The 27,426-nt window shown below is 42.8% G+C and overlaps 1 protein-coding gene across 1 annotated transcript in view; it reads right to left on the reverse strand.

Annotated features, from left to right (window-relative positions):
• Positions 1 to 27,426, reverse strand: part of Abca13 (ATP-binding cassette, sub-family A (ABC1), member 13) — a 363,756-nt gene that overhangs the window by 32,428 nt on the left and 303,902 nt on the right. The window contains exons 53-54 of the mRNA XM_013520510.1: positions 7,033 to 7,183; positions 526 to 660 (exon numbers count right to left, since the gene is read on the reverse strand). Coding sequence (XP_013375964.1) covers positions 526 to 660; positions 7,033 to 7,183 — 286 coding nt within the window. The remainder of the gene's footprint in view (positions 1 to 525; positions 661 to 7,032; positions 7,184 to 27,426) is intronic.

Consider the following 27,426-nt stretch of genomic DNA (forward strand, 5'->3'; position numbering starts at 1 on the left):
TCCACTAGGACCTACATCCTCAAGGTTCCAACACCTGCCATTAGCACAATAGCTGGGGACCAAGACTTTACGGGGGGTATCCAAACTATCAGGACCTCTGACACCCATCCTCCTGATTTAGCACAGACCTGTATCACTCTCACTACTATATAAACATAGATCTGCAGGTAGAAAAAGACTTGAAAGCAATATGCTAGAAGAAAAACATACATTGGTTTTCAGGTTAGAGGTGAATTCTAGTAGTTTTTTAATGCAGTTTTAATATTAAAATTTAACTGACTATTTAATTTGACAAACATAAAATAAATGTCTTGTTTCTACACAATCTCAGTGATATTTTATATTCTGTTTAGGAAATACTGACTTAGGGCAGAAAGAAGCTCAACAGCTTGTAGAGTCAATGTTGTAAGTTCTGGAGTTACTTCCTGGAACAACTGTGATAGACTAAAGTAAGATTACAAGTCCACATGTTGCATGGATCTCATTTCATGACATGGTCATGTTCACGATGTTTCCACTACTCACCAATAATAGGATGTCAGGTTTGCCCACCAGGGCCAGGGCTGTGGAGAGCTTCCTCTTGGTCCCCCCACTGTAGGTGGCCACACGTTTGTCTGCATGGGCTTCGAGGTGTAAGCACCTCACAAGGTCTGCAGCCACCTGGACAAGAACAGACCACCATGAGCAGACCACCAGATGCCAGGTCTAAGCCCTGGCTAGTGCTCCTTCCTTGCACCGTCCATACCCTGCCCCGACACACAGCCAGTCAAGAGCAGCTCCTGATCCCTCCCCTTCCCAGTGATGGAAGAAACTGAGAATGAACAGAGAGGAGGTCTTGTCCCTGTAGACATCAGCCTGATGGCCCGACACAAACTGTAACTGAGAGGGCAAGTGAGCAAGAAACAGAATCCAGACTGGGTCTGAACACACACCCACACTAAGGTGAGCAGACACAAGGGGAGGTCTTAGGCAGGAAATAAAGCATGACAGTGAGGTGTCAAGACCCCCACGAAAGAGAGGGCTGAGGCAGGAAATTCTTAGCGTTGTCACAAGGACTGAAAGGTCTGTTTTATAGCAAGAAGCCACAGACTAGAGTTTGCGCTCTCAGAATTTAGATTAGGAGCTGACTGAGGGTGGGGAGGGATGGGGAAATGTTTGCTGCTCACAGCTCCTAGGAAGTGTTTCCTGGAGTGCTGAACAGGAGCATCACACACCCCAGCTGTTGCCATCGCCGCAGGGGAACTCTGATGCCCTGGCCCTGAGCTCACAGCTTTCCTTGTGCTGTCCCTCCTCACCGACCCAGCTCACCCCAGGACTCATCTCTGCCGCCAGCCCCTCTGCAGGGTATTGGCTGTGTCTCTCTAACCCTTGAATCAGCATTCCCCACTGTAATTTGTGCCGCACTCCGTCTGCTCCCAGTTCTGTTTCCTGTTCTCTAACCCAAGCAGAGCAATTTCTTTGTTCCCAACTTTGCATAATTTAAAACTTGCATGGTTTTACTTAGCTCTTGTGAGCACAGAGGTATTCATATCGACTCACTTTTCTAGATACTATCATCCAAACAAACCAGCCAAGGTCAGACCTTACTCCAAATTTAGGACCAGAAGGAAAACTTCTATACAATTATGAACCCAAGTTAATCGTTCTGGGTCTGAAATACCTAAATGAAGCTGAGTTTTAAACTACTCATGCTTTTTGATAAAAGTATAACACTTGGGACGGTGACTAAATGATGATGAAATGCTACAAACTCTAAAGATATGAGGGTGACAGCATGAGGGTAATAGTGTGCTTCCTATTTAGAGCTTTCAAGATAAATTGCTTATGTGGCCTGAACATAATTTAGAAAATACTTATAATTACTTATGTAGCCTGAACATAATTTAGAAAATGAACAGTAGACCTTAAATGCTATGCTTGTGGTCTCATAGTGTAAGTGAAAGACTAACAGACTTCAAGGTCCAAGAGAGTCTCGAACCTCCCACCACCTGCCTAGGAAAGTCCTCTCAAGGCTCAATACCTGTTCTTATTGGAAGCAGTCATTTTCCCCAATTTGCTTATGTATGAAACATCCTTCTTCCTGGCTCTATTAAGTCCAATGATCTCAATTAACAGAAACTGAATGAAAATGTATTTAATTACATAAAAATATTCACACAAAATATTTTACTCAAAACAAGCAAATAAACGCAAATGTTAATGGAGTGTTATATGAGCGAGAAGATACAACACCCAGTATTATAAGAATTAGAGGGATGACACAGGTGCTAATGGAGATTGATTCACCCAAATTTTCCTGAGAGATGAACTACAAAAAACTGTAAGACTCATCTTGGGTGAGCCATTACACATAAAAGGAAGGACGGGAACCACGGAGAAATTGGTGCTGATTTTTAGATCCACAAAAATTACCAAGAGGGCTGAGAATGTAGCTCAGTGGCATAGCACCTGCCTAGCATGCACAAGGCTCTGCGCTCCACCCCCAGTACCCAAGAAGGAACCAGGAAACCACTTCCCAAGGAAAGAAAAATGGGAAGTATGTGTATTAGGAACTTGTGTTCTTATACACAATTCAAAGATTAGCCGTAATGGAAAGCTAGCAAAGAGACAAAGGCAAAAGCACCTAGCTCTCTAGAAAAGCACCCCAGAAAAGCAAGTAAAGTTTTAAGTCAATCTGCCCAACTACTTTTGCTTATTTTTATGAAACCAAGTGACGTATGTCATGTTTTCCTAATTTCACAGAAAAAGTTAAAGAGTGCAACCTGCACATTTTGGACCAGTTAATCATGGGGAAGATTCTCGATTATGAGGACAAATGTACCAGTTTGATCTAATGTGCTCAGAATGTCACATTTTCAGAAAATAACTGAAAATGACCTAATAAGATGTATTTTGTTGCCATCTCTGCTGCACTCAGCACTACTATCAAAATAACGGCAAATGTAATGTCCCAGCAATCAGTGCTGGCAAAATACTACCTTGCCCCCAAAATGTCCTAAGTGACAGACTCTATTATTCTCCCAGGATAACAAAGTACCATAAGTTACAGAAATCAGTTTGTTGCTTTTTCTCTGAGAAAGCTCTAAAAATTGTATCATTTTAAGGCAAGAGCTAGGGATTCTTTTGTCCTTATACTCGTATGAGGCATCATTGCATCTGGTACACAGTAGGTCTGCCAAAATAGACTGCCCGGAAGCCAGGTATACACACGCTGCATTCTGAAGCCAAAGGTTTTCTATCAGCTCATCTGATGCGCATATCAAGATTCTCTGTGAGAGTCAAATCCAAACAAGTAGTTCAGTAGGAAGAAGGAGCCCAGGGTTTCGGCTGGACACGCCTGTCTTCTGCCCTTCCCTCTGCTGACGACCTGCCTGCTCCTACTCTGTCTTCTAATTTCTAGCTCCTTCCTGCAAAAGTATACAAAGAAACTTCACCATGAAAGTCACACTTAAAGGGAAGATATTGGGAAGCAGCCCACAGCAGGAATTTTTCCTGGTAGCTGTTTGAAAATATCAGTATAAATAATACAGAGAAGGGCTCTACTTCTTCTATCCCAGGGAGGAAAAGTAGAAGTCAGCATTCAGCAGCTCTCCTCCATCCAGAAGTGTTGTTTGCTTCTCCGGATACATTAGCCCTGAAATTACCACCATCATCTCTCTTACATGCTTTCTCCAGCATGCCAGGCCCCATAGCCTCTGTCTCTTGAATATTTTGGTTACCACATGATATAAAATTCCCTACCAGGTTAATCAAATCCCGGCTCACACACGCACTGTGTACAAAACGCGGCAGCTGAATGCTTCAGGAGACCGGAAATCGTTACATCAGCCCACGTGACCCAAATGCAAGCCAAACGGTCAGGCATCTTCTTCTCTCTACCTGAGCATGTAGGAGGTGGCAGGAGTACAGGGCGCACTGCACAGAGAAACAGCCAGTAAGTGGGGCACAGAAGGCCTGCAAGCTGGAGTGAGGGTGCGGCCGGGCTTTGAGGACTGGAGAGACAGAGCGAGGGAGCTAGGAACCGAGCTGGGGACAACTTCCAGCCAGCACCAAAGGGTCTCCTCAGACCACAGGAGACACCAGCAGCTGCCAGCATTGCCATGGAAAGGAAGATGGCAGTGGGGAAGGAAAAAGCCGACACGAACACCAGATGGGTCTCAGGAAGTATCTCACGTGTCCATGCAGGCTCCGAGGGGCTGGGAGGGGTGCACCCAGGGCCCACTGGAGCCCTGTGACGGGTAAATCATGGAGACATGCTCAGGGCTAGATGAGCCATGCAATCACGCCACACAGTTTCCTCTTCCTTAGCCACTCCGGAGGCTGATGAGGGATTTCACCTTAAACCCCGGGGTCCAAACACACTGAGTGTCAGGGCAGCTTCTCACTCAAGACCTGACTTGTCTGGGGTCGACTGCAAGCCTTGCTGCGTAAGAGCCACTGAATTAGTAAGTCATTGAACCACCCAGTGCCTCAGTTTCTCTAGTTGTAAAATGAAGACTAAGCCTCTTATCTATTTCCTACATTGGCTGTAAAATGCTTGCAGCCATGCATGCTTTAAGGGTGGGTGCTTTCTGAGAATGGGGACCATCAGCCAGTTTTGTTGCATAGTCCTAGATGGCGCAGTTCAGTCCCCCCACCGGGCTCTAGATTCCATCAAAGAGGCCTGGCGAACACAAGATGCTTGCATATTTGATGCTACTGTTGTTGTCACTTGGCACACTGTCTTACAGCGAGCAGCTTTTCATAAGGGGCTACGTTCTAAAGTAAGGATTAGTACTATCTTGGTTACTTTTTCTCTCATTGCTGGGACAAAATACTTGACACCCAAAATTAAGGAAGGAAAGGTCTATTTCGCTTATAGTTTGTGGAGGTTTCAGTCCATACTTGGCAGGTTACAAGGCAGAGTGGCACATGACAGAGGGCTACAGCTCATGGCGGCAGAACACAGCAAAAGCAACAAAAACACAAAAGGGAGGAATGGCAGCAAGCAGCCTCTTCCTCTCCTTTACATATGCAAACTATCCACCCCAGGGCGGGTGTAGCTCTCACTCCCATAATCAATCAAACTCTAAAAGCCTGCCCCATGACCGCAAGAGGCTTTGGGGGGACACCCAGACACAAATCATAACAAGTACAGTGTAAATCTATAAGTCAGTGACACAGACACTTATTACCAAGTGTGGGATGCTTTTCTGTGGTTGACAGTATGAACTTGTTCACAGTAGCACTACCCCAACACACCAGTGATGAACGGAGCTAGAACGGCGTGATGGTGTCTGCGATCCCGGTGGGGAAAGTGGATTCCTTGGTTTCCTGCAGTCGTCAGGAACCACCATCCTCTACGCCGTCTGCAGCTGCCTGTGGCATCACTGCATGTGCTATACCAAGTATTCTCATTATTTATAACGATCCCTCTGGTCACCTTGTGATAAGCTCACCAGAACACACACAGCTGTTCTACATGTCAAATATTCCTACCACTTACAGGGGATGGGAATTTTCCAGGAAAGGATCTATTATTGCTTTCGGGATCAGATGGAAGAACATGCTGATCTTTGAGACACCTCAGAGAAAGCAACTAGCACTCCTGTCTGCAAAGTCCGGTGTCATTTTGTGAAAGAAAGCAAGCCACTTCCTAACTGGTGACCATTACGATAACTTCTCTGTGGAGGAGTTAGGGAGAACAAGGCCGTGCGTCCGGGGCACCGAGCCCTACCACGCTGAGACGACAGAAGGACCCGCTCACCGCGTTTGCCCAGCATCCCCCTCTTCAGTCAAAACCTACCAAGGGCCAACTGACTGGCAAAACGTCCATTAAAGACAGAGCCAACAATGAGCGTGGATCCCGGGAGCTGAGGAGCTGCCTTGCGCAGGCCCCTGCAGGGAGTCAGCTACTTTTGTGCAATTAAGACAGAGCTCCAGGGGGCTCCACAGGGAGGCGGGAATCTGCTCCAGTTGCCCTTGGAGTACGGAGCATGCGTAGCAGGAGGAGGCAGAGGCAGTGCAAGATCAGCACGGGGAACGCCTCTCCCTGGACTGCTGAGCCCAGGGTTTTTGGGCTGGACAGGCCTGTCTTCTGTCCCTCCCTCTGCTGACGACCTGCCTGCTCCTATTCTGTCTTCTAACTTCTAGCTCCTTCCTGCAAAAATGTACAAAGAAACTATACCATGAAAGTCACGCCTAAAGGGAAGATATTGGGAAGGGTGGGAGGCTGGGAGTTGCTGTGAGGCCCAGGAGGCGCGGCTCCTGCAGACTCTTAGGAAAAGCTACCATGTCAACTGCTTTCTTCTGCTCCTGGCTCGGAACCCCAAAGCCCAAGGAAGGAGCAGCCCAGACTCTGCGATGAGGCGGCAAAGGTGCAAAGCGTGCTTCTCCCAGGAAAGGTGTAAAGCCAGCGCCCCTGCCGCGGCGTCCTGTGGGGCGTCCTCTGAGCATCGCCCGGCTCTCCAGCTGCTTCAAGGGAAGCGGGGCTCTCTCCTTCGCTGGCCTACTGCCTCTCCTTCCTCTCTCAGACAGTGATGAAGGGGACCGGGGGGCCCTGCGGTTCATACCACCCCTTCCTTCTTCCCAGCCACCCTGGCACCTCAGAAAGGAGCCCCTGGGAGGAATCTGCCAGCTGGGAAGTCATCCATCCCGGAAACCCCCGATTCCACACATGCCCAGCACCCAGTTCCCTCCTAGGCGTGTCCTGGAGATGACCAGCTTATGATAAGAAGGATAAGGAAGGAAGGAGGGAGGGAGGCAAGGATGGACATGAAGTTACAAATGCTTTTTAATTTAACCCCTACCATGTGATTTCCTCACCCAGATACATTTTAAATACATTGTATATACTATAAATGGGGGTTACTGTAATGTTTCCTTCTGTGTAATCACAGGGGAAGACGTCCTCCTGATGACTATGTGACCCCATGGTGCCTCCTTCTTACAGCGGGAAGGAGTGGCTTGGAGTCCCCGAGCATTCTCAGTGGGTTCACTCACTCACCCACTCGTTCATTCGTTCTTTTTCTTGAAACCCGGAGGGCTGCCTACCTCAGGGATGCGCTCCCTTGGGAGTCCTCGGAGGCTGCAGTAGTAGTGGAGATGGTCCCACGCGGTCAGGAGCTCATCCAGGGCATCCTGCTGTGGACAGTAGCCGATGACGATGCCCGCCTGGCCGGCAGAAGTCAGACCCACGGCAGCTCTGCAGAGACACAGAGGACTGAGGCAGGCTGCGGGCCAACGTCAACCCACTCCACTGCCTTTCCTCCACTCATCTCACTCGCCACGAACACGGTCTGCTAACAGGAAGTGAGGGACCAGCGACTGCCACCCCCAGGGGCACATCTTTGGTCCATGGACTATTTTGACCTTAAGGCAACTAAAAATCAGCAGAGGTAGAGCAAATGGTTTATCTCTGACAGCCTAAAAATAGAACACATTCTTTCCCTTTTACAGCAGAAGTAAATTTCCATTTGTAAAGATGTCTCTGTAGGAAGAGCTATTTGTGAAGCTCCCTGACCACCTGAGAGATTCAGGGCATCCTCCGCTGCTCGCCTCCGCTCTCCTGCCCCTACCTCACGCAACTCCCTGTCCATCAGCCCAAAGCACCCTAGGAGCCTCATTCTTCTGCCTGCCCTGAGTCTTACGTTGTGGGAAACTCCTGCGTGCATGAAGGTAATCAAACTGTTTTCCTCGCTAATGCGCCATTCCTCAGCTTAAGGTCCAGGGTCCTAGCAAAGAACCTAGGGGCGTAGAGGGAAAACAATTTCCCCCTCTCCAGCAGCTACCCAGGAGCCCGGCAGAATCAACTTGGTTCCTAAATCAGAGGCCTGGGTACCAGTTGCAGGAAAACCATGATTAGTTGGGGGCTAGAAGAATGATGTATGTATTTAAAGCACACATTCTTTTATAAAATGGCTATCATACTTGTTTTTAACTGAAACAATATATATGAAAAACATATCAATCCCTAAAACTATTATTCAGATTTTTACATTGAACTTTATTAAAGCAATAATATATAATTTCTCATGGAACATGTAGAGAAGTAGAGGACAAAAGAAAATGCACAGTTCCAATTCTCAGTGATCTCTACCATTAATATGTCAGGGTTAATCTTTTAGAAGTAGCCTCATTTCCTGCATAGGGTAATGATTATACAAAATTGTACATATTGAAAAAAAGTACATATTTGTTTGATTTTATAATTAATATAAATATGTAGTCATTTTGGAAAATTTGAAACTTTCCAGATATTACCTAAATTAACATTTAGGTTATTTTCTTACTGCCTTGATCCTATGCATTTTTACATGGATAAAATTTACTGACCATGAAGAGCTTAAGGAAGATACTTGTGGAGGAAAAGATCTTATTCTTCAATTACAAAAAATATGTTGTCAGACAGGCATGCTGAGACATTGTGACTGCCACAATGGGTAATTACTAGCATTTCTCAAAAAAAAAAAAAAAACACAGTGAAGAGTTATTAATTAGGGGCTGGGGATTTAGCTCAGCGGCAAAGCGCCTGCCTGGCAAGCGCAAGGTCGTGAGTTGGGTTCCCGGTACCAGAGAAAAACCAAAAAAAAAAAAAGAGTTATTAATTATTACTTTTTGGCTTAGGATATAGCTTAGTGGCACAAGCGCCTGCCTGACGACGAGCTCAAGGCCCTGAGTTCAACTCCTGGTACCAAAAAAAAAAAATTATTACTTTTCATTTCTAGCAGAACACCGTGTACATGGAAATAAAGAAACTATGAAACAAGTCTTTGAGTTGAAGTGTAAGTTGCCAACATCACTGTGTTCTTTTTTCCTTCTCAATCTTGTAAAAGTTATACTCCCGATATTTTTCTAAACTTACTGTGACCAAAGGTTTATTCCGGTCTGAGATTTTACTCCCTATAGCTTACACTATACTTCCTATAATAAACTATCCTTCCTATAGTTTACATCATAGGAAGTATGTTTTCTGTTTGGTTGGTTTCAGAAATTGTATCTGTTTATTTTAAGAGCTTTTTATAGAATATATGCCAGATATACACACAGATATATGCTTTCTTGAATGATTTTACCTAGACTGTTAAAATTTTGAGAATTATTTCCACATATAAAATCAGCATCATTTTCAATCACTACTTCAAGATTTCACTCAATAACTTCTGGGGGCTTTAAAAAACATTCTCTTTTGTTGTGATCATATAAATTTTACCATTGAAAACTGTAATTCAGAGTATTCGTCATCTGTGTCCAATATTATTGCTATCTAGTTCCAGAACTTTTTTAAATCCTGAAACAAAAATCCCATATTCATGAAAGATTTGCTCCCCGCGTTCTCCCCTCAGGCCTGACCCGAGGCTCCATCTCTGCGGCTCTGACTGATCTGCGCACCGTGGATACGAGGCTGTATCCCGTGTGATTCTTCTCCATATTCCACGGGGAACGGGAGGTAATGTTCCTCGACCCATCTGGCTTGTCTCACTTGGATAATGTTTCCTAAGCCAACCCAGGCAGCAGCAGGTGTCGTCACTGTATTATCTTTCAATAGTTAACGTGCACACAGAAGTTACCAAAGCAATCACCACCTTTGTGTTGAAGGTGACAAAACTAACGCTTGTGAGTTAACAGCAGAACCCGTTCTAACGCTACCGCAGCCCGCTGGCCAGCTCACCATTTCTCATTCCATGACACTGACGCTGAAAGTTAAAAAACAAACTTACAGAAAAGGACAGAGAGGAGATAACTTTTTAAAAATTAAAAAGGCTTGTTAAATTCATTAGACTTCAGTTTTTAGAGCACTTTTGGTTCACACGAAAATGTAAAGGAAATACATAGTCTCCCTCTCCACACAGCATGCACCTCTTGCTGACGCTTTACCATGAGAGAGGCACAGCTGAGGACACAGCACTGACAGATGAACTAGAGTCCACAGTTTACATTACGGTTCACACACTCCACGTTACACAGCTTTATGGATTTTAACAAGTGCACAGTATCAAATATCCACCACTGTAGCACTGTAAATCAGAGTTTTATTGCCTTAAAAAAATCCCACATGCTCCTTCTACCAATCCCGCTCGTAATCTATGCCCACCCTGGACAGCTACTGACTTTTTCTTCTTTCACTACACTTCTGCTTTTTCCAGAATGCCATGGAGTTGGAATAATACAAGATGGAGCATCTCATACTGGCTTCTTTTACTCAGCAGCAGACACTTACAGTTCCTCCGTGGAGTGGTCTCAATGTGTGTGCAACCCCTAAACCCCTGTGTTGGACCCTCACCTGGCAAGGGAGGACATGAATAGGTGAGCTGCTGCCTGGCAACCAGGTCAGGAGGTCAGAGCCTCCATGGCAGGGTCAGCGCGGTGACGTCTAACTGTAAGCGGCAACTTGGTTGTGGATGCCTGGATACCCGGCAGAGCATCGTTTCTCCCAGTGTCTGTGAGGTTGTGTGGGTGAGTGAAATGAGAGGGGGAAAGAATGACAAATTCTCCCTCCCTCCTCCTCTCCCTCTTTCTCTCTCACCCTTGGCCCCCACAGTGGAGCTCTCTCTGGAGAACCCTAATAGTTCCTTGTGGCATGGGGAGACTCATCGCCCCTCTCACCCTCTGCCCACATGGATGTAGAAAGTAGCGCAGGCACCGCCTGGAGAAGGAGAGGTTCCCAGTGCCATGCCCGCTGGTGCCTTCCTCTTCCTCCAGGGTTCCCGCCAGCTTCTGAGCAATAATTTCCCACCTTTTTTTTTTTACATGTATACAACATATTTCACCATTCCCCCATGCCCTTCCTCCCTCCCCTCAGTTTCACAAAAATCTTCCAAGCCAGGAGTAGTGGTGAATGCCAGTGATCACAACACTCGGGAGGCTGAAACAGGAGGATCACTGTGAGTTTGAGGCCAGCCTGGGCTACATAAATGAGTTCAAGGCCACTTTAAACTACATAGTGAGACTGTCGAAAAAAAAAAAAAAAAATTCTTAGGATTAAAAGCCTAGGACTGGATAATTTCACTGGTGATTTCTACCAAATGTTTAAATACTGATCAGTATCAATCCTTCACAGATGGTTTAAAAGAAAATGAAGAAAGATAATTCTGAAGTAGTTCTATGATACTTGTAATGTCCTGATAGCAAAACCAGAGACATAACAAGACTACATATTAATAATGAACACAGGTGTCAAAATCCTTCACAAAATACAGAAACTCCTTCATTCCTGGTGGGGTTATGTCCCAATAAACCCACCATAAACTGGAAATATTAAAGTCAAAAATGTATTTAATATAAATAGACCAGTGAATACCACTCAGTGTCCTAGCCTACCTGAAACATGTTCAAAAGTTGGATTAGCACGTGGTTGGACATTGTGAACAAATATTCTGCCACATAACATGAGCCTGTGAAGAGATGAGCATGCAGGGCAGAGTGCTATGGAATGCACACCTCTTTCGCACCATCAGAAAGTCGACAAGTTGCACATAGAAGCACTGTAATCCAGGGACCTCCCGTAAAAGCAAGTTGAGTCTCTCATCATGTAGGGAGCATCACACACTGTAGTGAACGGAAACAAACCCCAGGGATGTAAGGTCAAAATAGGAAAATTAGTAACTGTATGCCACATTAGTAGAATAAAAGGCAAAGCACACAAACTATGTCAACAGTCAGAGAAAAAAGCATTGGACCAAACCCAACAACAGCATTGCATGATAAAATAGGGAACACACAGGATAAAAGAGGATATCTTGCAAGATCACATTTATATGAAATTTCCCATCATGTGACCCCATTACATGAACACACGGATCTTCAGTGACAAAAGATTAATGATTCCCCAGGGGTGGGAGTGGGACTGGCCATGAGAGAAACTGCTATAGAAAGAGCTCACTTTCAAGATGGTGAGAGTATTCTGAAATCAAATAGAAGAAATAATTCAATAACTTTATGAATATACTGCAAACAACCACATTTATTATACTTAAAATTGCAAACTGTATAGAACGTGATTTGTATCTCAATCAGTAAAAGTTAACCATACATGTGCTCAATAGCAGAGGCGGCAAACTGTTTTGAGACCAAGCGCCCAAACTACAACACTAAATCCATTTATTTATCACAAAGTAACGGCAACACAATGAAATGTGAATACGCAATGCTCAGTCGATGGGGCAGTGCTGGGGCAACTTGGCTCACCTGCCGACAGAGAGTTCTGTGTGCTTGCTACAGCAAACCTGACATGGGTTCCCCACCACTGCTCTACTGAAACATTTCTTCATATGCACAACATCAGTGGCTTCATATGTGCAACAGTAAATGCTCAGAGCAATCATATGTCAATATGAATTTTGCAACATGCAAAAACATGCATATGGCCCAACAACATAATATTGTGGGAAAGCAGCCAAGAGAATATACTTTATGAGCCCATGGTGTAGAATTCACAAACAAGCAAGACTAATCTATGGTGGGTAACGCCCGGTGAATGTTTACTTTTGGCTAGAAGGGGAACATACAGAGGACTCCTGAGGTCTCATTACAGGGCTCTTTCCCAAAGGTAGTTATATGTACAGAGAGGTATGATGACATAAAAAATTCATTAACCCATCCTCTCTTGTCTGTAGGAATTTCACACCTCAATTTTTTTAATTTATATTTTAAAACCAATTATTAATTTCTAATGGGTTAGTATTATTACTTAGTTATTGCGGATTGATCAGGCCCACAATCTCCAGAACAAGCAGAGGGCGAAGGATTAAATAAAAGAGTCATGTGCTATGATTTTAGGGCACCTAGAGGTTCAAAACCCTCCAACAAAATTTGAGATTCTCTGAGGGCTGAGACAAAGAACATCTCTGGGCGGCCCGTATTTATTTGGTTTTTAAACAAAGGAGGAGGATACTAAAGAAAATGCGGGAATCTAAGCAGGACCTAGAGAGACAGTTCAAAGACTTCCCCAGGTAGCAAAGTATGCTAATTAGGAGACTGCCTGGTTGACATTCCTTGTAGGAGTATGGGGCCTGCAGCTGCAGTCTCCTTTTAGTTCACTGGGGCTGAAGCCAGGCATCCTCAGCTGTGGCCTTGGACAGATTCACAAGTAAACACGGAAAGCCAATTGGTTAATTTAAATCCTGCTCAGAGCCACTTTGAAGTGGTCTCCATCAAATCTCCAAATGTGAATGTGTAGTCACCTAGCACAATTTTCACTGTTCCAAAAGGTTTTCTCTACATGCTGTTGGGATGGTCTCCATGAGCTTTCCTCAATTGAAAAATATGAAATTTTATTTAAACACACTAGCCAAAACCACTGGAATATACGGAACTCGTAGTTTAAATGTTCTTCTCATTGTTCAATATCCCCGGACATTTTCTGCTCCTGTGCTGCCTGTGGCCCATATGTATTATTTCTGGCTGGCATCTGTGAGCCCCAGGATGTGGGGACAGTCCATACCAGGGGGCCATGGTAGTCTAGGGAGGCAGAGATCCAACGTGGAAAGGGTCTTCTGTCTTCCCGCTTTAACACTCACCCGTGGTCTGAGTCCACGCCTGATTTCTAGTTAATAAGGAGTTGTATTTTTTTTTAAACAAAGGTCATGATTTCCTAACAGAGTGGAAAGAAAAGCATTTTCCCCTGCTGCCGAAGCAGAGCATCTTCTTTCTGATGTGCAGAAGCAATGTTTGCATTCACTATGTACTCAGTAAAAATCAGTTGCTTCAGGAAAATAATGCACACAGCATATCTGACAGATACATGGCTTTATTGGTTGGTTGGTTAGGTGGCCAGCTGGCTGCCTGGCTGGCTGACTGGTTGCCTGGCTGGTTGGTTGGTTGGCCGGTTGGTTTCAGCACGGAGGACCCAAGGAAGATCCCAGCCTGCTAGCACTGAGTTCTAACGCTGAGCTATTCCCCTACCAACGTAGTTTGTAGTTTTCCTTATGAACTGATCTCTGTCTTTTTAAGTACTTCAGCAGAATGTTTGTAGAGAGGATACACAGTAGAGCCAGGCACTCACAAAGCATTAAACGCCTGGCAAGTAAAACCACTCTGCACTTCCCCTTGCTCTCTGACTGTAAACACCTGCGGCTCTGTGGATAGCTAAATTTCTTTACCTGAATTTTGGAGAAATAAGGGCCTAGGAAGATCAACATATTACTATAAATTTGGGTCCACTGGACCCCTCTTATAGGGTATGGTTTTGTAATACAGGGAAAGACACTAAGTGGGCATAGCTTAGGACCGATTTGCATACAAAAGGAGATTATATTATAGTGAAGTTGGGGAGAAAGCAAGGGGAATTTCTCACTGGAGTTCATTCTACCTGAGCTAGGAGATGAGCTCATTGCTATAAATCTCGTCTGACCGTGAATGATGCCAACTACACGCCTCCTAAATCAAAATCACCACCAGTCACATTTACGCCATTAGGGAAGGCTCACATCGATTTCATAGTTTCCACGCACTTGCACTTCAGTTATCGGAACCTAACAGAGAAGGTCAGGGCCTTCTGCACGCTTTCTGCCCCAGCGCCATTTGCAAACACAAGACAGTTTTCAGTCTCGAGTCTGACGGAAATGAACTTCAAACGGCTTTTGTCCTGATGCACACGGACTCGCTTTTCTCTTTCATTAATGGCACAACAGATCGAGAAACACTAGAAATTAAATCTAAAGCTAGGAACGCTCTTTGGGGTCATTGCCCAACCAAAAACCTTCTTGCTCCAGGTATTTAATTTTCTTTGATTAGCAGCAGTCTGTAAACTGCCAAAACTGACAAACAGCCACAAATTCTGCCCAGTGAACCATGTTTGACTGGCTTTCCAGGCAGTATTTTAACTACATTTGCCTTTCAAACTCTGCATTTTCAGCCACTGACCACACATCTCTGCAGGCTTAACCCTTGGCCTGCCACAGCTCCTGTGATCAGGTGACTGGGTTGCCCTTGACCGAGTTATTTATGTGTGTCCACATGAACAAACGGCCACTTGGTGGCTGGCCTGGTGGGCTCTTGGATAGGAGCCTAGTATCAGGGGAAGCCCGCAAGCCCATGACCAAGAGGAAAATAACTGGAATCCAACACCAGGGCTTCAGGGACTAGGGCCATCCATAACAGCTTGGCTTGTTCTAGAGAGAGGAAGGGACATTTGTAGCCCTTTATTCACTAAGTAGAGATCAAGAACATGTTTTCCTCCTTTCTTTGAAAGTTAGTCTCAGTGGATACAGCAGGCTTAAGCCTACAAATCCAACACATACACACACACACACACACACACACACACACACACGCACACACACACCACTTGTTTTATATCCAATACAAATAATATTGTCTCAGGTTCTTTAGACTGGTAATTAAACATAAGCACGCAAGCTACATAATAGAACACAGCTATTCTTTCTGGGAATTCTTAAACCATTATATTTTAATCCCTTTGTATGTGACCAAGGGAGCAGCTACTAACCCAATAAAGTGATGCTCTTTCAAAACAGTAAAATTACACATAATTATATTTTCATGCTCCTGAGATTTCTTCCTTTCTGCCCACTAAGAAAATGTTACGGACTTCTGGCAACAAAATGGCTTGTCAAATTGTGTATTTGCTTTTTACATAGAAATTGCCAATCTTTTCCTGGAATTATTGAAGGAAAGAAACAAGGTTTCCACATCAAAGACTTGCTTCCAAAGGGCCAGTGATGACATGTTCACCTGCAAACAGTCTCTGAGAATTTCCATTTGATTCAGTGTTTCTTTTACTTGAAATATATTGATAATACATGCAGGTCTACTTTGAGACACTAGCCAGAAAACCTGAGCCTGGTTCTACTTTCTCAACTCATCTTAGCCAAATGCAGGTCTTACACAGGTCACTGTTAGATATTAAGTCATTAGCATATTTTAGATAATCTGTATAATAAATATGAATATAATTAATTCACATGCTAATTTTCTGTGATATACTTTGCTCATATTTATATTATTTTCTAAATACATAGAAATAAAATTTATTTTAAATGCATCATTAACCCCATAATAGATACTGTCAGGAAGGGTTTTTAAACTTTAATAATCTAGTATCTGATATCTTTAACTTATTTTAAATCATGTAAGGAGCTTTCCTATAAAGAAATATTTAAAACTATATCATTTATAAGAAATTAACAGATTGATAATAATATATAACTATTGTCTACCTACTTAATATTTTGAATATTTACACAAGGACAAGAAAATCTACTGGTTTTTATTTTAGTTAGTTAGGATCTTTTAAAGATCTTCAATAAGAAGCAGTCTGCTAGTTTCCCATCCCTGTAACAAAACACCTGAGACAATTTAAAAAGAGAAAAAGGTTAATTTTGGATCACAGCTGTGGAGGGTTCAGTCCGTGCATGACTGGCCATGTGCTCAGGCCTATTGGGGTACATTATAGGGGGAGCCTGTGTTGGGCAAATGCATTCACCTCACAGCCAGATTTTTTAAAAACAGAGGAAAATGAAAGGAGAAGGTCCCTTTGAATGACCAGCCACACTTACCCAAAAAAACCCACACCAAGCCTCATCTTTCAGAATTTTCACTCCCTCTCAACAGCTCCAAGCTCAGAACCAAGCCTTTACTACAAGGGCCTTGAGGGTCATTTAAGATCCAAGACATATCACACAGGGGATCTCACTATATATATTGTGTCATCCTCTACTATGAATGACTATCAAGGAACAAGCAGAAAATAAGGCTATCATCACAACAAATGTGTTCATTATGTATTGCAAGTGGACACTAATATAAAATTTAAAAATGAAGCTGTCAACAAGAAAGTTTGATTTTTGTTAGTAGCTAATGAAAGACCAGCCATAAGATGAAAATGTCCCCATTTTATCAAATTCTTTAACATTTTCAGAGTCTTCCAGAGTTTCTATTTTTTTTTTTCTTTCTTAAAAACACAGCAAACAAAGTCTGGGGAATCCAAACTCATGCTTCTATGACTCTGTAAGTGTCATGTAAATAAAACTGAGGTTCATATGTTATCTTGCCCCACCTCAATATACTGGTAAAATTTGAGTGTGATAAAGCCTGAGAAACTCTGGTTGTCAATCCATAGTCTACCTATAGCACACTTCTTGGGGGTGGGGAGAAGAGGGAAAGAGGCAGGGAGGGGAGGGAGGGAGAGGGGGTAGGACAGGTAGGCAGGGATGCAAAGGCAGGGGAGGGGAGGGGAGGGAAGGTAACGACAGAAGAGGGAAAGAGAAGATGACAGGAGACAAGTTAGAGCTAGGAAATGAAAGGAAAATGTCTATTTTGGAAAGAAGAGAACGAGTAATACGTGGAATCAGGAAAGCACTAAATCTGCTGTTGTGTATACTGAGTTACTATCATTCTTATAAAGAAGTAATTAACCCTTATATAGCAATATGTTTTTGCAAGAAACCACAGAAGCTAAACACAGACTACAACCCTCCAAATTATGCAAAGACATGTGGGGTCATGAAGGGAAATTAACAGAGCTGGTGCTCCCTATGGGAGACATGTGGATCAACCAATCCACAGGTCACAAATACTCAGGCAGAAACACGAAGATTATTTCTGCACTGGAAATGTACGGACTTTTTTCTCATCTTTACTCCCTAAACAATACAGCACAACAGCTGCTCACGGAAGTCGTCTAGCAGTGGTTCACAGAGCTCGGGAGGATGCTGGGGACATAGAACAAAGGGTCTCTGGGAATGAAGGCAACAGAGCAGGGGTTGCAATAGTGAGGACTGAAAGGAAGCCAAAATTATTTTCTTGAATTTAAGGAAAAAATAACAACTTATGGATGAAGAATGAAAAGATAAAGATGACAATGATTTAAAAAAATAGAGAAAATAGGAGCTGGGGATTTAGCTCAGCAGCACAGTGCCTGCTTGGCAAGCACAAGGTTATGAGTTTGATTCCCGGTACTGGAAAAAAAAAAAAAAAAATAGAGAAAATGAAATAGATGGATCCTGACAATTAGTTTCATGGGTGTTTGCTTGGTTAGTTTTGGTTAATTTCAGGGGGAAAAAAACACACATAAAACCCACGTATCTCCAACTGGGAAGCCAAGTGCAGCTGGCTGTGACCCATCATTTGCTTGCTGCTGTCACAAGGTGCCCAAACACCGTCCAGAGGCTTTGGGGTCAACACTGACTCTTACACCTTTTTTTTTTTTTTGCTTTTCTGATACTGGGAATTGAACTCACGACCTTGCACTTGCCAGGCAGGTGCTGTGCCGCTGAGCTAAATCCCCAGCCCCCAGCACTGACACACCAGGGTACAGTTCTTCTACAAGGAAGGTGATCAAAACTGCTCTCAGAAGTTCAGGTAATGTAAGTGTATGTTTCTCTGTTTCAATTATCCTTTATTATGTCATTTTTTAAAAACTCTGATCAATTTCTCCACTTTGCAAATTAAGCATTGTTAAATTGACTGAAAAGGTTGATGGTCACTAAGGAAAGAGGTGAATAGACACATATCTGAATAAATGATGCACGTAGCATCACTCTTTGAAAAGAGAGAAGGAATAATGCAACTAGAGTAGCTACTAATGATGGAAATCTAAGCATCAGAAAATATGTAATGGATACGGAAGAGAAAAAGGGCAGATCCAGTAATCCTCAGGCTCAAGCATTTGCAACTCCAAAACCGTTTCACTATTGTTCCTGAGAATTCAAAGTGTTGGAAAGTTCAGAGGAAATCCATGGGGTCCACTGGTATTACAATGGCAATGAGAAAGTGGTTTTTAGTTAGAAAATCTGGAAATCTAACTAAAGAGTTAAATATAAATGTAAGCTTTACAGACTCATTTAATTATATCACTGGCCACATACTCAGTTTTCCCATTAAAAATTTTAATACTTAGATTTTAAGAAGCAGTTAATCAAAGAGCATTAATTACTTAGAGGAAAAACAGGACACGACCTACAGTTTTTTAAAAGCCCAGAAACTTAGAGGCAGCAGAAACAATGCAAAGAGACTATTTTAAGAGGAAAGTGCAACCATATTTAAGGAGGTAAGAGATAATATTACATTTATGAAAAAGTGGGACACCATTTCTTAAAATAGCTAAAAAGATTAAAAAGAACTCCTGAAATATTAAAAAGTATGATTAAAATAAAAGGCCCACTAAGTAGGTAGAAAAGTCTGAGAAGTATCCCAGAAAATTATAAGCCAAATATAAAGAGATTGAAAACCAAGGAGAAGGTTTTGGTTCTGAGACAAAAATAAATTCTAGGAGACGAAGAAAGAGAAAACAATGTGAGAAAATGAAAGAAGAAAGCCAATGAAATTTCTTAGCACCAAAGGAAATGAACTTGCACACAGGGGCCAAAGCACATAGATTCCGAGGAGGAAAAGGAACAGGTAGAGGCTCGCGTGGAGGCACACTTTCACGAAATGTTAAGACCAAACACAGAGTTCTTAAACACTTCCAGAAAAACAAACAATAAATCCCATGACACCAGACTTCTCCAAAAAGGTCTTACATTCTATAAGACACAATAGAAAAATGTATTCAAAATTCTAGGGGAGTAAAATTTCCCAAGTCCTTGTCCAGCCAAAATATCAAACAGATGTGGAGATAGAATAAATATTGATGACAAGGAATTTACTCACTGTCCTGTCCTCCTCGGAAAGCTCTTGGAGGCTGCTCTCAAAATATCAGGTGTGGGGAGTAAAGGAGAAACCAAGAGAGAAGACAGTGAAATAGGACAGATGTGATCAATTAAGGAGAGGGCTGAAGGAACCCAGATGACAGGGCACGTGGTATGGGTGACAGTCACAAAGCAGACCTGCAGAGACAGCCTGGAATGAAAGACATCAGAAAAACTCATGAGATCTTCAAGAAAATCAGATTAATCTATCCACGGATGAGCTCAGAGGGGTGATAAAAGAGAGATCCTAGAGGGAGAATCCATGGAAAGCAAAGCAAATTGGTGAAATGAAAATTGATGGCAAAACCTTGAGCAAAACATGAAATGTCATGGCATTTCAAGGCTCAGCAGTATAGTCATAATCCCGATACACTGAGAGCTGAGTGTTGTGGTCTGGACGGCTCAGGTGTCCAGGGAGGGGCTTCAGGAAGGCAACCGGATGAGCAGAGCACAAGCTTCAGCAGTGCACAGCACACTGGGCAGCTCGTAGCTGGATGGGCTGTTAGCAAGAGGGGCCCTACTGGAGGAGAAGCGGTGCTGGGGCATGACTTTGAAGGATACATTTTTTTCTCAGGCTCTTCCACTTTCTCTCTGCTTCCTGGCTGCCACGAGGTGCACAGCTTTCTTCTGCCCCCATGCTCGTTCACCATGATATTTCTGACTTCCTGTAGGCCTGAGGCAATGCACTCAGCTGACCATGAACTGAACCCTCCGAAACCGAGAGCCAAAGTACTCCTCTCTCCTTCAAGGAGAGTGTGTGGATGTTTTTGTCCCAGCAAAGGAAAAGTGACTGATATACTGAATGGATCAACCATGCAGGTTTGGGTATTAATACTTTCCCAGTTTACATATTTATAGTTTAAAAGTGAATTCCACATATATGTGTGTACACTCCTTTTTAGATATATGTAGCGGAGCCAGGTATGGTAGCACATGCCTGTAATTCCAGCACTTGGGAGGCTGTGGCAGGAGGATTTCCTCAAGGAGGATTGCCACAAGTTCAGGGCCAGTCTGGGCTACATAGTGAGTCCAGGCTAGCCTAAATTACATAGCAAGACATATATATATATATATATATATATATATATATATATATATATTAGAAAAGAATAGATGGGAAGATGAACAGAATGATCAGTAATTCAAATTTAGAATTTCCAGATAAAATAAACATTAATTCCTGCATTTAAAATTTTGAGAAAGCTTAGTAAAAGATACTTATTTCAACTGCAGTTTGTAAGCACCTTTCTTGAAGTTTAAAAAAAATCAATCAAAAAATGTAGAACTATATACTATAAATATTAGAAATAAAAAGCAGTAACACAATTTTTGCCTGCCAAGAAAAATACAGGCACCAAATTAGGAAAATACTATATCAAAGAATTCAATAAGGTGGTTGGCCACAAGTTTAAAGACCAACATTAACATTTTCTCATATATAAACATAAACCAATTAAAAATAGAAGAAAAATTCCAATAATAGCAGCATTAAATTACATAAAATGTGAAGAACTAACCATAACAAGAAATGTGCAGAATATATTAAATTTTAGTGAAGTCCATAATGAGAAACTGTAGTAAGTGGAAAGTCAGATGATGCTCTGGAAAGTAGAATGCCAACACTGCAAGTCTTCCAGTGACCTTAAAATTCTTTATATTTACATGTGTAAAGCATAGTTTAAACAGATGAGGAAGACTACTGCCAGAAAATGTAAGAAATTCAAAATTAAAGGCACACAAACAAATTTGCATACATACTCACATAACTAATCATATAGTACACAGTAAATGAGTCACTTCAAATCAATAAAGACAAGACAGATCAGTACTGGGATTAAGCGTTTAGACCCATGGTTCTTTTTAAAATTCAAACTTCAATTTTTATTCTCTATGTGCAAAGATGATACGGATCTAAGAATGAAGTCATAAACTAAAAACCAAAAAGGTACTAAGGAAGGGAAGAACAGAGAAAAAATTTTTCATCTTGGACAAACAGCCTTATTGAGGCTCTACTGAGCCCTACTGAGGCAAACTCTACAGTTATCAATAAATCAAAACAGGTAGAGGGAAAAAAATGTTTGAATAACTGAACACATAAAATCACTGAAGTCACCTCTCCTCCGACCAGAAAAGGCTCATTTGGAAATGAGGTTGTCAGTGACGTTAACTGCTCCTGTTCTGTGGGAAACAGCAGAGCAGTGTTTAGTTGCTCCACATGTTTTTGTAGTTCATTGAGGGCACTCTAGTTATATTATTGGTTTCCTTTCAGAACACATTTCCCACTCATTAGCTGGGTGTTTCTGATGCAGAGGAGGAAACTGAAAAATGATGTGTGTGGTGCCCTGCGCTCTCAGTGCTCCCGCCTCTGCCTGCGGACAGAGCCTACTGCATGTGTCCTCCACCGCCTGCCCCAAGAGTTCGGAGAGCTCCAAGGTGCAGCGGGAAGTGCCACTGTGCGTGGCTGTCACCTGCACTGCAGTGACACTGTGAGCACAGTGTGAGTGTGCCTGAGTGTGGAAAGGAAAGGGCACTGCCTGTGTGCACCCCATGGATGCAGATTTCTGTATGATGCACGCTCAACAATCTTCTCAAGCTCGTTATAAAGAGGAGGAGAGGGAAGGAGGAGGGAAGGGTGGTGGAGAGGACTCAGGAGAGGAGAGAAGACAGAAAGCAGCAGCTGGTTCTTTGGAACACAGCCTCTGGGTGCCAGGCAGTGGACACAGACGGAGCGGGGAGCCACAGCACAGGTGTCCACTGGCCAGGCAGGAAGGTGACGGACAGAGAGCTACCGAGACAGACAGCCACAGGACTGAGGATAAGGACAGACACACACGCACATAATATGATTTAGCCAGTGGCTTCATCCACTGCAAAAAGAAAAACAACACCCACAAGCGTGTACGCACACAGCTTCAAAGGATATATTTGAAGATCAAAATGAAAATAGAGAAACTGCAAAGGATTTGTATGAAAGAAAAAAATGAAAAGCTGAATTTGCTGCAAAAAATCAATATCTGGATTTTTGCAGAAAGCATGGTACCGAAAGGCCAGCGATGGTCCCAATTGCAGACTTGAGAGGCAGAAAGAGCTAAATTGTCCGGGTGGATCAAGAAGATACAATTTTCACCAGCCTGTGACCTTGTTTCCTAGAATTTTTGAGACCAGAGCTGAAAGGTAGACCATAAAGAACTATTAGGCACTTTTACGTGCCAGGTGCACATTGTCTAATACACTCCCCTGAGCTTACAAGTAAGTAATTTTATTATCTCTTTTTTTAAGATTGGCAAGCTTGTGTTTTAAAGATAAGCAATCAAGTTCACCCAGCCAGAGAGTAGCAGCAGTCAAGGGGTAGACTGAGACGGTCTTGCTCTAGAACACAAGCTTTTAAACCTCTGTGCCATTGCCCAGGACTTTACTGGGGCTTGAGACTGTGTGCAAACATAGACCGCACAGAAGTGGGTCAAAGAAGAACCGCACACAGGGAAAACCCACGAGTGACGCTGTGGACCTCTGAAGCACCACACAAGCGCTCAAGCTCCTGTTCTTACACACCTCAAAGGTTACAGTTTGATCTCACGCACAAGACAGGTTAGCTATCCAGCCGGTCCCAGAGTCACGTGTATTGCATCTATCCACCTGGGTTGTGTCTGTACAGATTACAAAATCGATTCATCAGTGGAAAGTACAATGGCTAATTTCTTTTTAAGTGAACAACAACAAAACCTTCTTTATTTTCTTTTGCCAGTCTACATTTAACCACATTGTACTGACTGCAGTAATTTGAAAACTAATAACATTTAACTCACTTAATGTCTAAATGACATTTAAGATGCCAGTTGTGTTAGTTTTCTGTCACTATAAGGATGTGCCAGAGATAATTAACTTATCAAGCAAAGAGTTTTATTTAGGTTCATTGTTTAAAGGTTGCAATCCAGAACAGGGGACATTGCTCTGAGCCTTTGGTGGCTGAGCCATTTGGCAGTGCAGAGAGTGTGTAGTGAAGTAGGCTGCTCATGTGAAGCCGCGAAGCAAAGGAGACCAGGAGGAGACCAGCACCCCACAGTTCCCGTCAAGGGCACAGCTTCAGTGACCTAGGGATTTCCCACAGGTGCCAGTAGGAAAGTGGGTGCACATTGAGACCCTAAAGTTAAGTGAAGTAAACCAGATACGCAAGACTAAATAAATGTCTCATAGTTTCTCTTAGGTGAGAGCCTGAAGTATAAATAAAGAGCAAAATAAAAACAGAGAACAGCAAAGAGGGAGACAAGACTTTGGCCGCTGAGAAGGAGATTTACAGACAGAGAGGGGAGGGCAGGACAGAGAAGGAGACGTAAGCAGAATTAAACTGTGCTGTGCACATGAACCAGCTTCCCGCAATGAACGCGATCATTATGTACTGCAAACATGTACCGATTTTTAAAAAAGAGTAAGTGAAGGCAGTAAAGAGTGACAGCAAGGAGAAGACTCAGCTGCCACCAACGTCAAACTGCATGCCTATGTCAGAGCTTTCTACCTCCGTGGCCATCGATTCTGCGCCTGAAGAACGAAAAGGGCAGGGCATTTATCATAAACCAGCATGGTCAGCTGCTCCACATCTGCGATGTCTGAACATCCTGGGGAAATGACACTGTGCATTATACGCCTCACAACTGCACAGGTGAACAGGGCTTGGGGACCCAGGAACAGCTCCGAGCAAGGGGCCATCTCCGCCTCGGAGGACTGCACACAGTTAGGGATTGCTTAGCTTCCATCAGGCAGGACATTTGAAACAGAAATAAGTTCTCAGAGGAGGACTTTCCCTGAAGTGCCACAGAGCTCAGACAACAATCTAATTCTAATTTGAAGATTAGAAGCAGATATTTGAACTCTCATACAGCTTGATACATGAACTGTTGCTTTGAGAGTGCTTCTGACATTCAATATCTTTGGACAAAAAGAGGTGTCTTGTGTTGGGATTTTATCCTCACCCGTCCCCAGCAGCCTGCTCTGATCATTAAAGAAGACATGAGTCTGTATTAGAAGGGAGGAAAAAAAGGGTATTTTTCCTTAGGAAAAAAGGAACACATTCTCAGTCTACAATAAGCCAAGACCTCAAGTCGTCTTCCACATTTCGCCGTCTGGGAAAGGAAGCAATTGTTTCCAACATTCCTCTTCACTGAACATTATCCCTTAATTAACAAAATGCTTGGGGACATTTTTCTGTCAGGGGAATTTCAGAATTTTTCTAACACCACTTTGTAATGAAACAGATTACCCAAGATGATTTAATTATGCTGGCACATCAGTGTAGGAGTTCAGGAAGATATTTATTGCTATAGGATAAAGTTCCAGTGAAAAATAACAAATTAGACTATATGCCATCCATGAGAAGTCAGCGGGGCGTTATACACACAAGAAGTTTTCCATTAAAAACAGTCTTGTGAGGATGTGGAGGATGCTGTGGATCAAAGAAGCCACACCCGAGGCGATGTATTAGCAGAGACGGAGATAACGTGGACAAGAAGCATCCAGGCAGAGCTGAGCATATCCAAGCAGAAACTAAGAACACCCCTACACTTGCTGTGCTCTGGGGGCCCCCTGAAAGTGGGGCCAGCACCCTGCAGGGGGAGCATAATTAATGCACAGTGCCTTGCATCCACCACAGTCCTCACAGCTGAATTCAGAGGTATGCCACAGGTTCGCATCCTCTGCTGTATCAGCCACACCATGAGACATGCACATTCTCCTTTCACATGGGAATAAAACTGCCTGGTAGAGATGACTCGGCCCATGCTGGCCCGCCCCACTGGGACAGATGGAAGACACCAATGTATAGACCTTGCAGAGGAGCAGAGGGCATGCTGATGTGTTGCAGATTGAAAGACTACGAAATAAAGGAGAAATTATATTGTCACCGCATCTATACAAGAGATAATACACAAGGGATGATCAAGATTTGTGGCAAGTGTTTAAATCCTTTAAAAAATTTAATACAGTAAAAGACCCATTGTGACTAATCCTCTTCAAGGTCCTCTACCTTGCTTCAAACACACTCATCCATCCCATCATTATGGCCAGTTTCTGAAGCAGCTCTGGAGTCCTCTTTCCTGAGTGTTTTTATAAGGTGGGATCAAAAACACAGTGAATGTCACTGCCGAGTGTCATCCAATGGGAAGCTGGCTCATAAAAACCTGACTCTGTGTCTTCATCCTCCTTATTTGCCTGATATGGAACCGTGCAACTTCTGGCTCTTCCCCAAAGTCAGAATGACCATGAAACGGAAACGCTTTGAATTGAGGATGCTGAGACAGCCACGAGAGCACAGTTAAAGGCTCTCAGAGAAAAGAACTCAGACCTGCTTCAGAGAGTGGCAAGGACAACAAAATACAGGCGTTATGCTATTTTGTAAATGGATGCCTGTTTGTTAATATGTTTTCCTTCTCTTATTTCTTAAAATAAAAAAAGTGAAGGGAGATTATGGTAAGGAGGGTTCAGGGCAATCCATCTTTCACTGTGATAAATTTTTAAAAATTAAGACATTCACTGTATTTCTGATCACACCTCATAAGTAATTACGCATGCAAGTAAATTACTGACACATGCATACATAGATGCACAGTTAGGCAGAACTTTCTCCAAATCAGGAACTATCATGAATTAAAAAATAGCTTTGACTTAAAATTATAAGGTTTTCTTTATTACTTTCCTAGCTCTACATTAGTGTCATTAAACTGTCACTTAATTTAAAATGGGAGAAAAACAAATTGCCAAGGAGCTCCTAGATAGTGTGGTTATGATTTAAATGACTCTAATCTGTGATCCATGTAAGTGAGAGACTTTATAAGCCATAAATGATTTCCGTATCTTTTTCATATTGGCGAGCACTGGCTTATATGAAACAGAGTAATTTGTGCATAACTTCCTAAGTGCTAGTCCCATCATACTTAACAATTTGATGGCATAATACCAGTTAATAGTTATTGCTCACATAATTCTGTAAGAGTGGTGATTTAAGAAAGGAAGAAACGAAAGCTGCAAAATAAAAACAAAATCTATCCGAGAGGCAAACATTAAAATGCATCAAGCCTCAGAAATGTTAGTCTGAAATATGCAGAGAGGGGTTTGTGTCTTAGAGTTTGAGTGCTTCTTGCGTAATTGCTGCAGAATCTAATATATGATCAATCACAGTGAAAGACTTGGAAAACACAGGGAGGAGTAAGGAATAAAAGTTGCTTGTAATTCTGCATCCAGGTGTGACAGCTGTTGGCTTGCTGGTGCACACCTATCCACGAAGTCATTCCCTGTGTCCTGCTGCGCTGGCATCAGCCTTTGGTCTAATTCGACCTTCTGCAAGCCTGGGAACACTCTGGATCTCTTGGAAATGCTCTGGGTGAAGCTGGTGAGCTCTCCAACTGCTTCTGGCACTGCTGAGAAACTGAATTTATCATCATAGTCTTTTTAACTTATTTAAATGTAATTTTAAATACCAGAAGAGGCTACTGGCTACTGTTTTGAACAGGCATAGATGTACTTCTTGCTCCTTTACTGTGATCTTTCTGTTCTAACTTTTTAAAAATGATTTTCTCTTTGTATTTGGAATTTTCATTTTGACCACATAGTGCCAGTGTATGAGCATCTTATTTATTACACTAGTGAAGTATAATGTTCCCTCCATCCAAGGAATCATTTGCTTTACTAATACTGGAAAAAATCCAGCTGGTATTTCTTCAAAGAATGTTCCTCCCAATGTCCCCTTCTCTTGTTCAGAAATCTAACCATATTCAGATTGGAGCTTCTCTTTCCGTCTACTGTATTTCAT

The sequence above is a fragment of the Chinchilla lanigera genome, unplaced genomic scaffold (genome assembly GCF_000276665.1).
Source record: "Chinchilla lanigera isolate Chin_1 unplaced genomic scaffold, ChiLan1.0 scaffold00055, whole genome shotgun sequence".
Taxonomy (NCBI): Eukaryota; Metazoa; Chordata; class Mammalia; order Rodentia; family Chinchillidae; genus Chinchilla; species Chinchilla lanigera.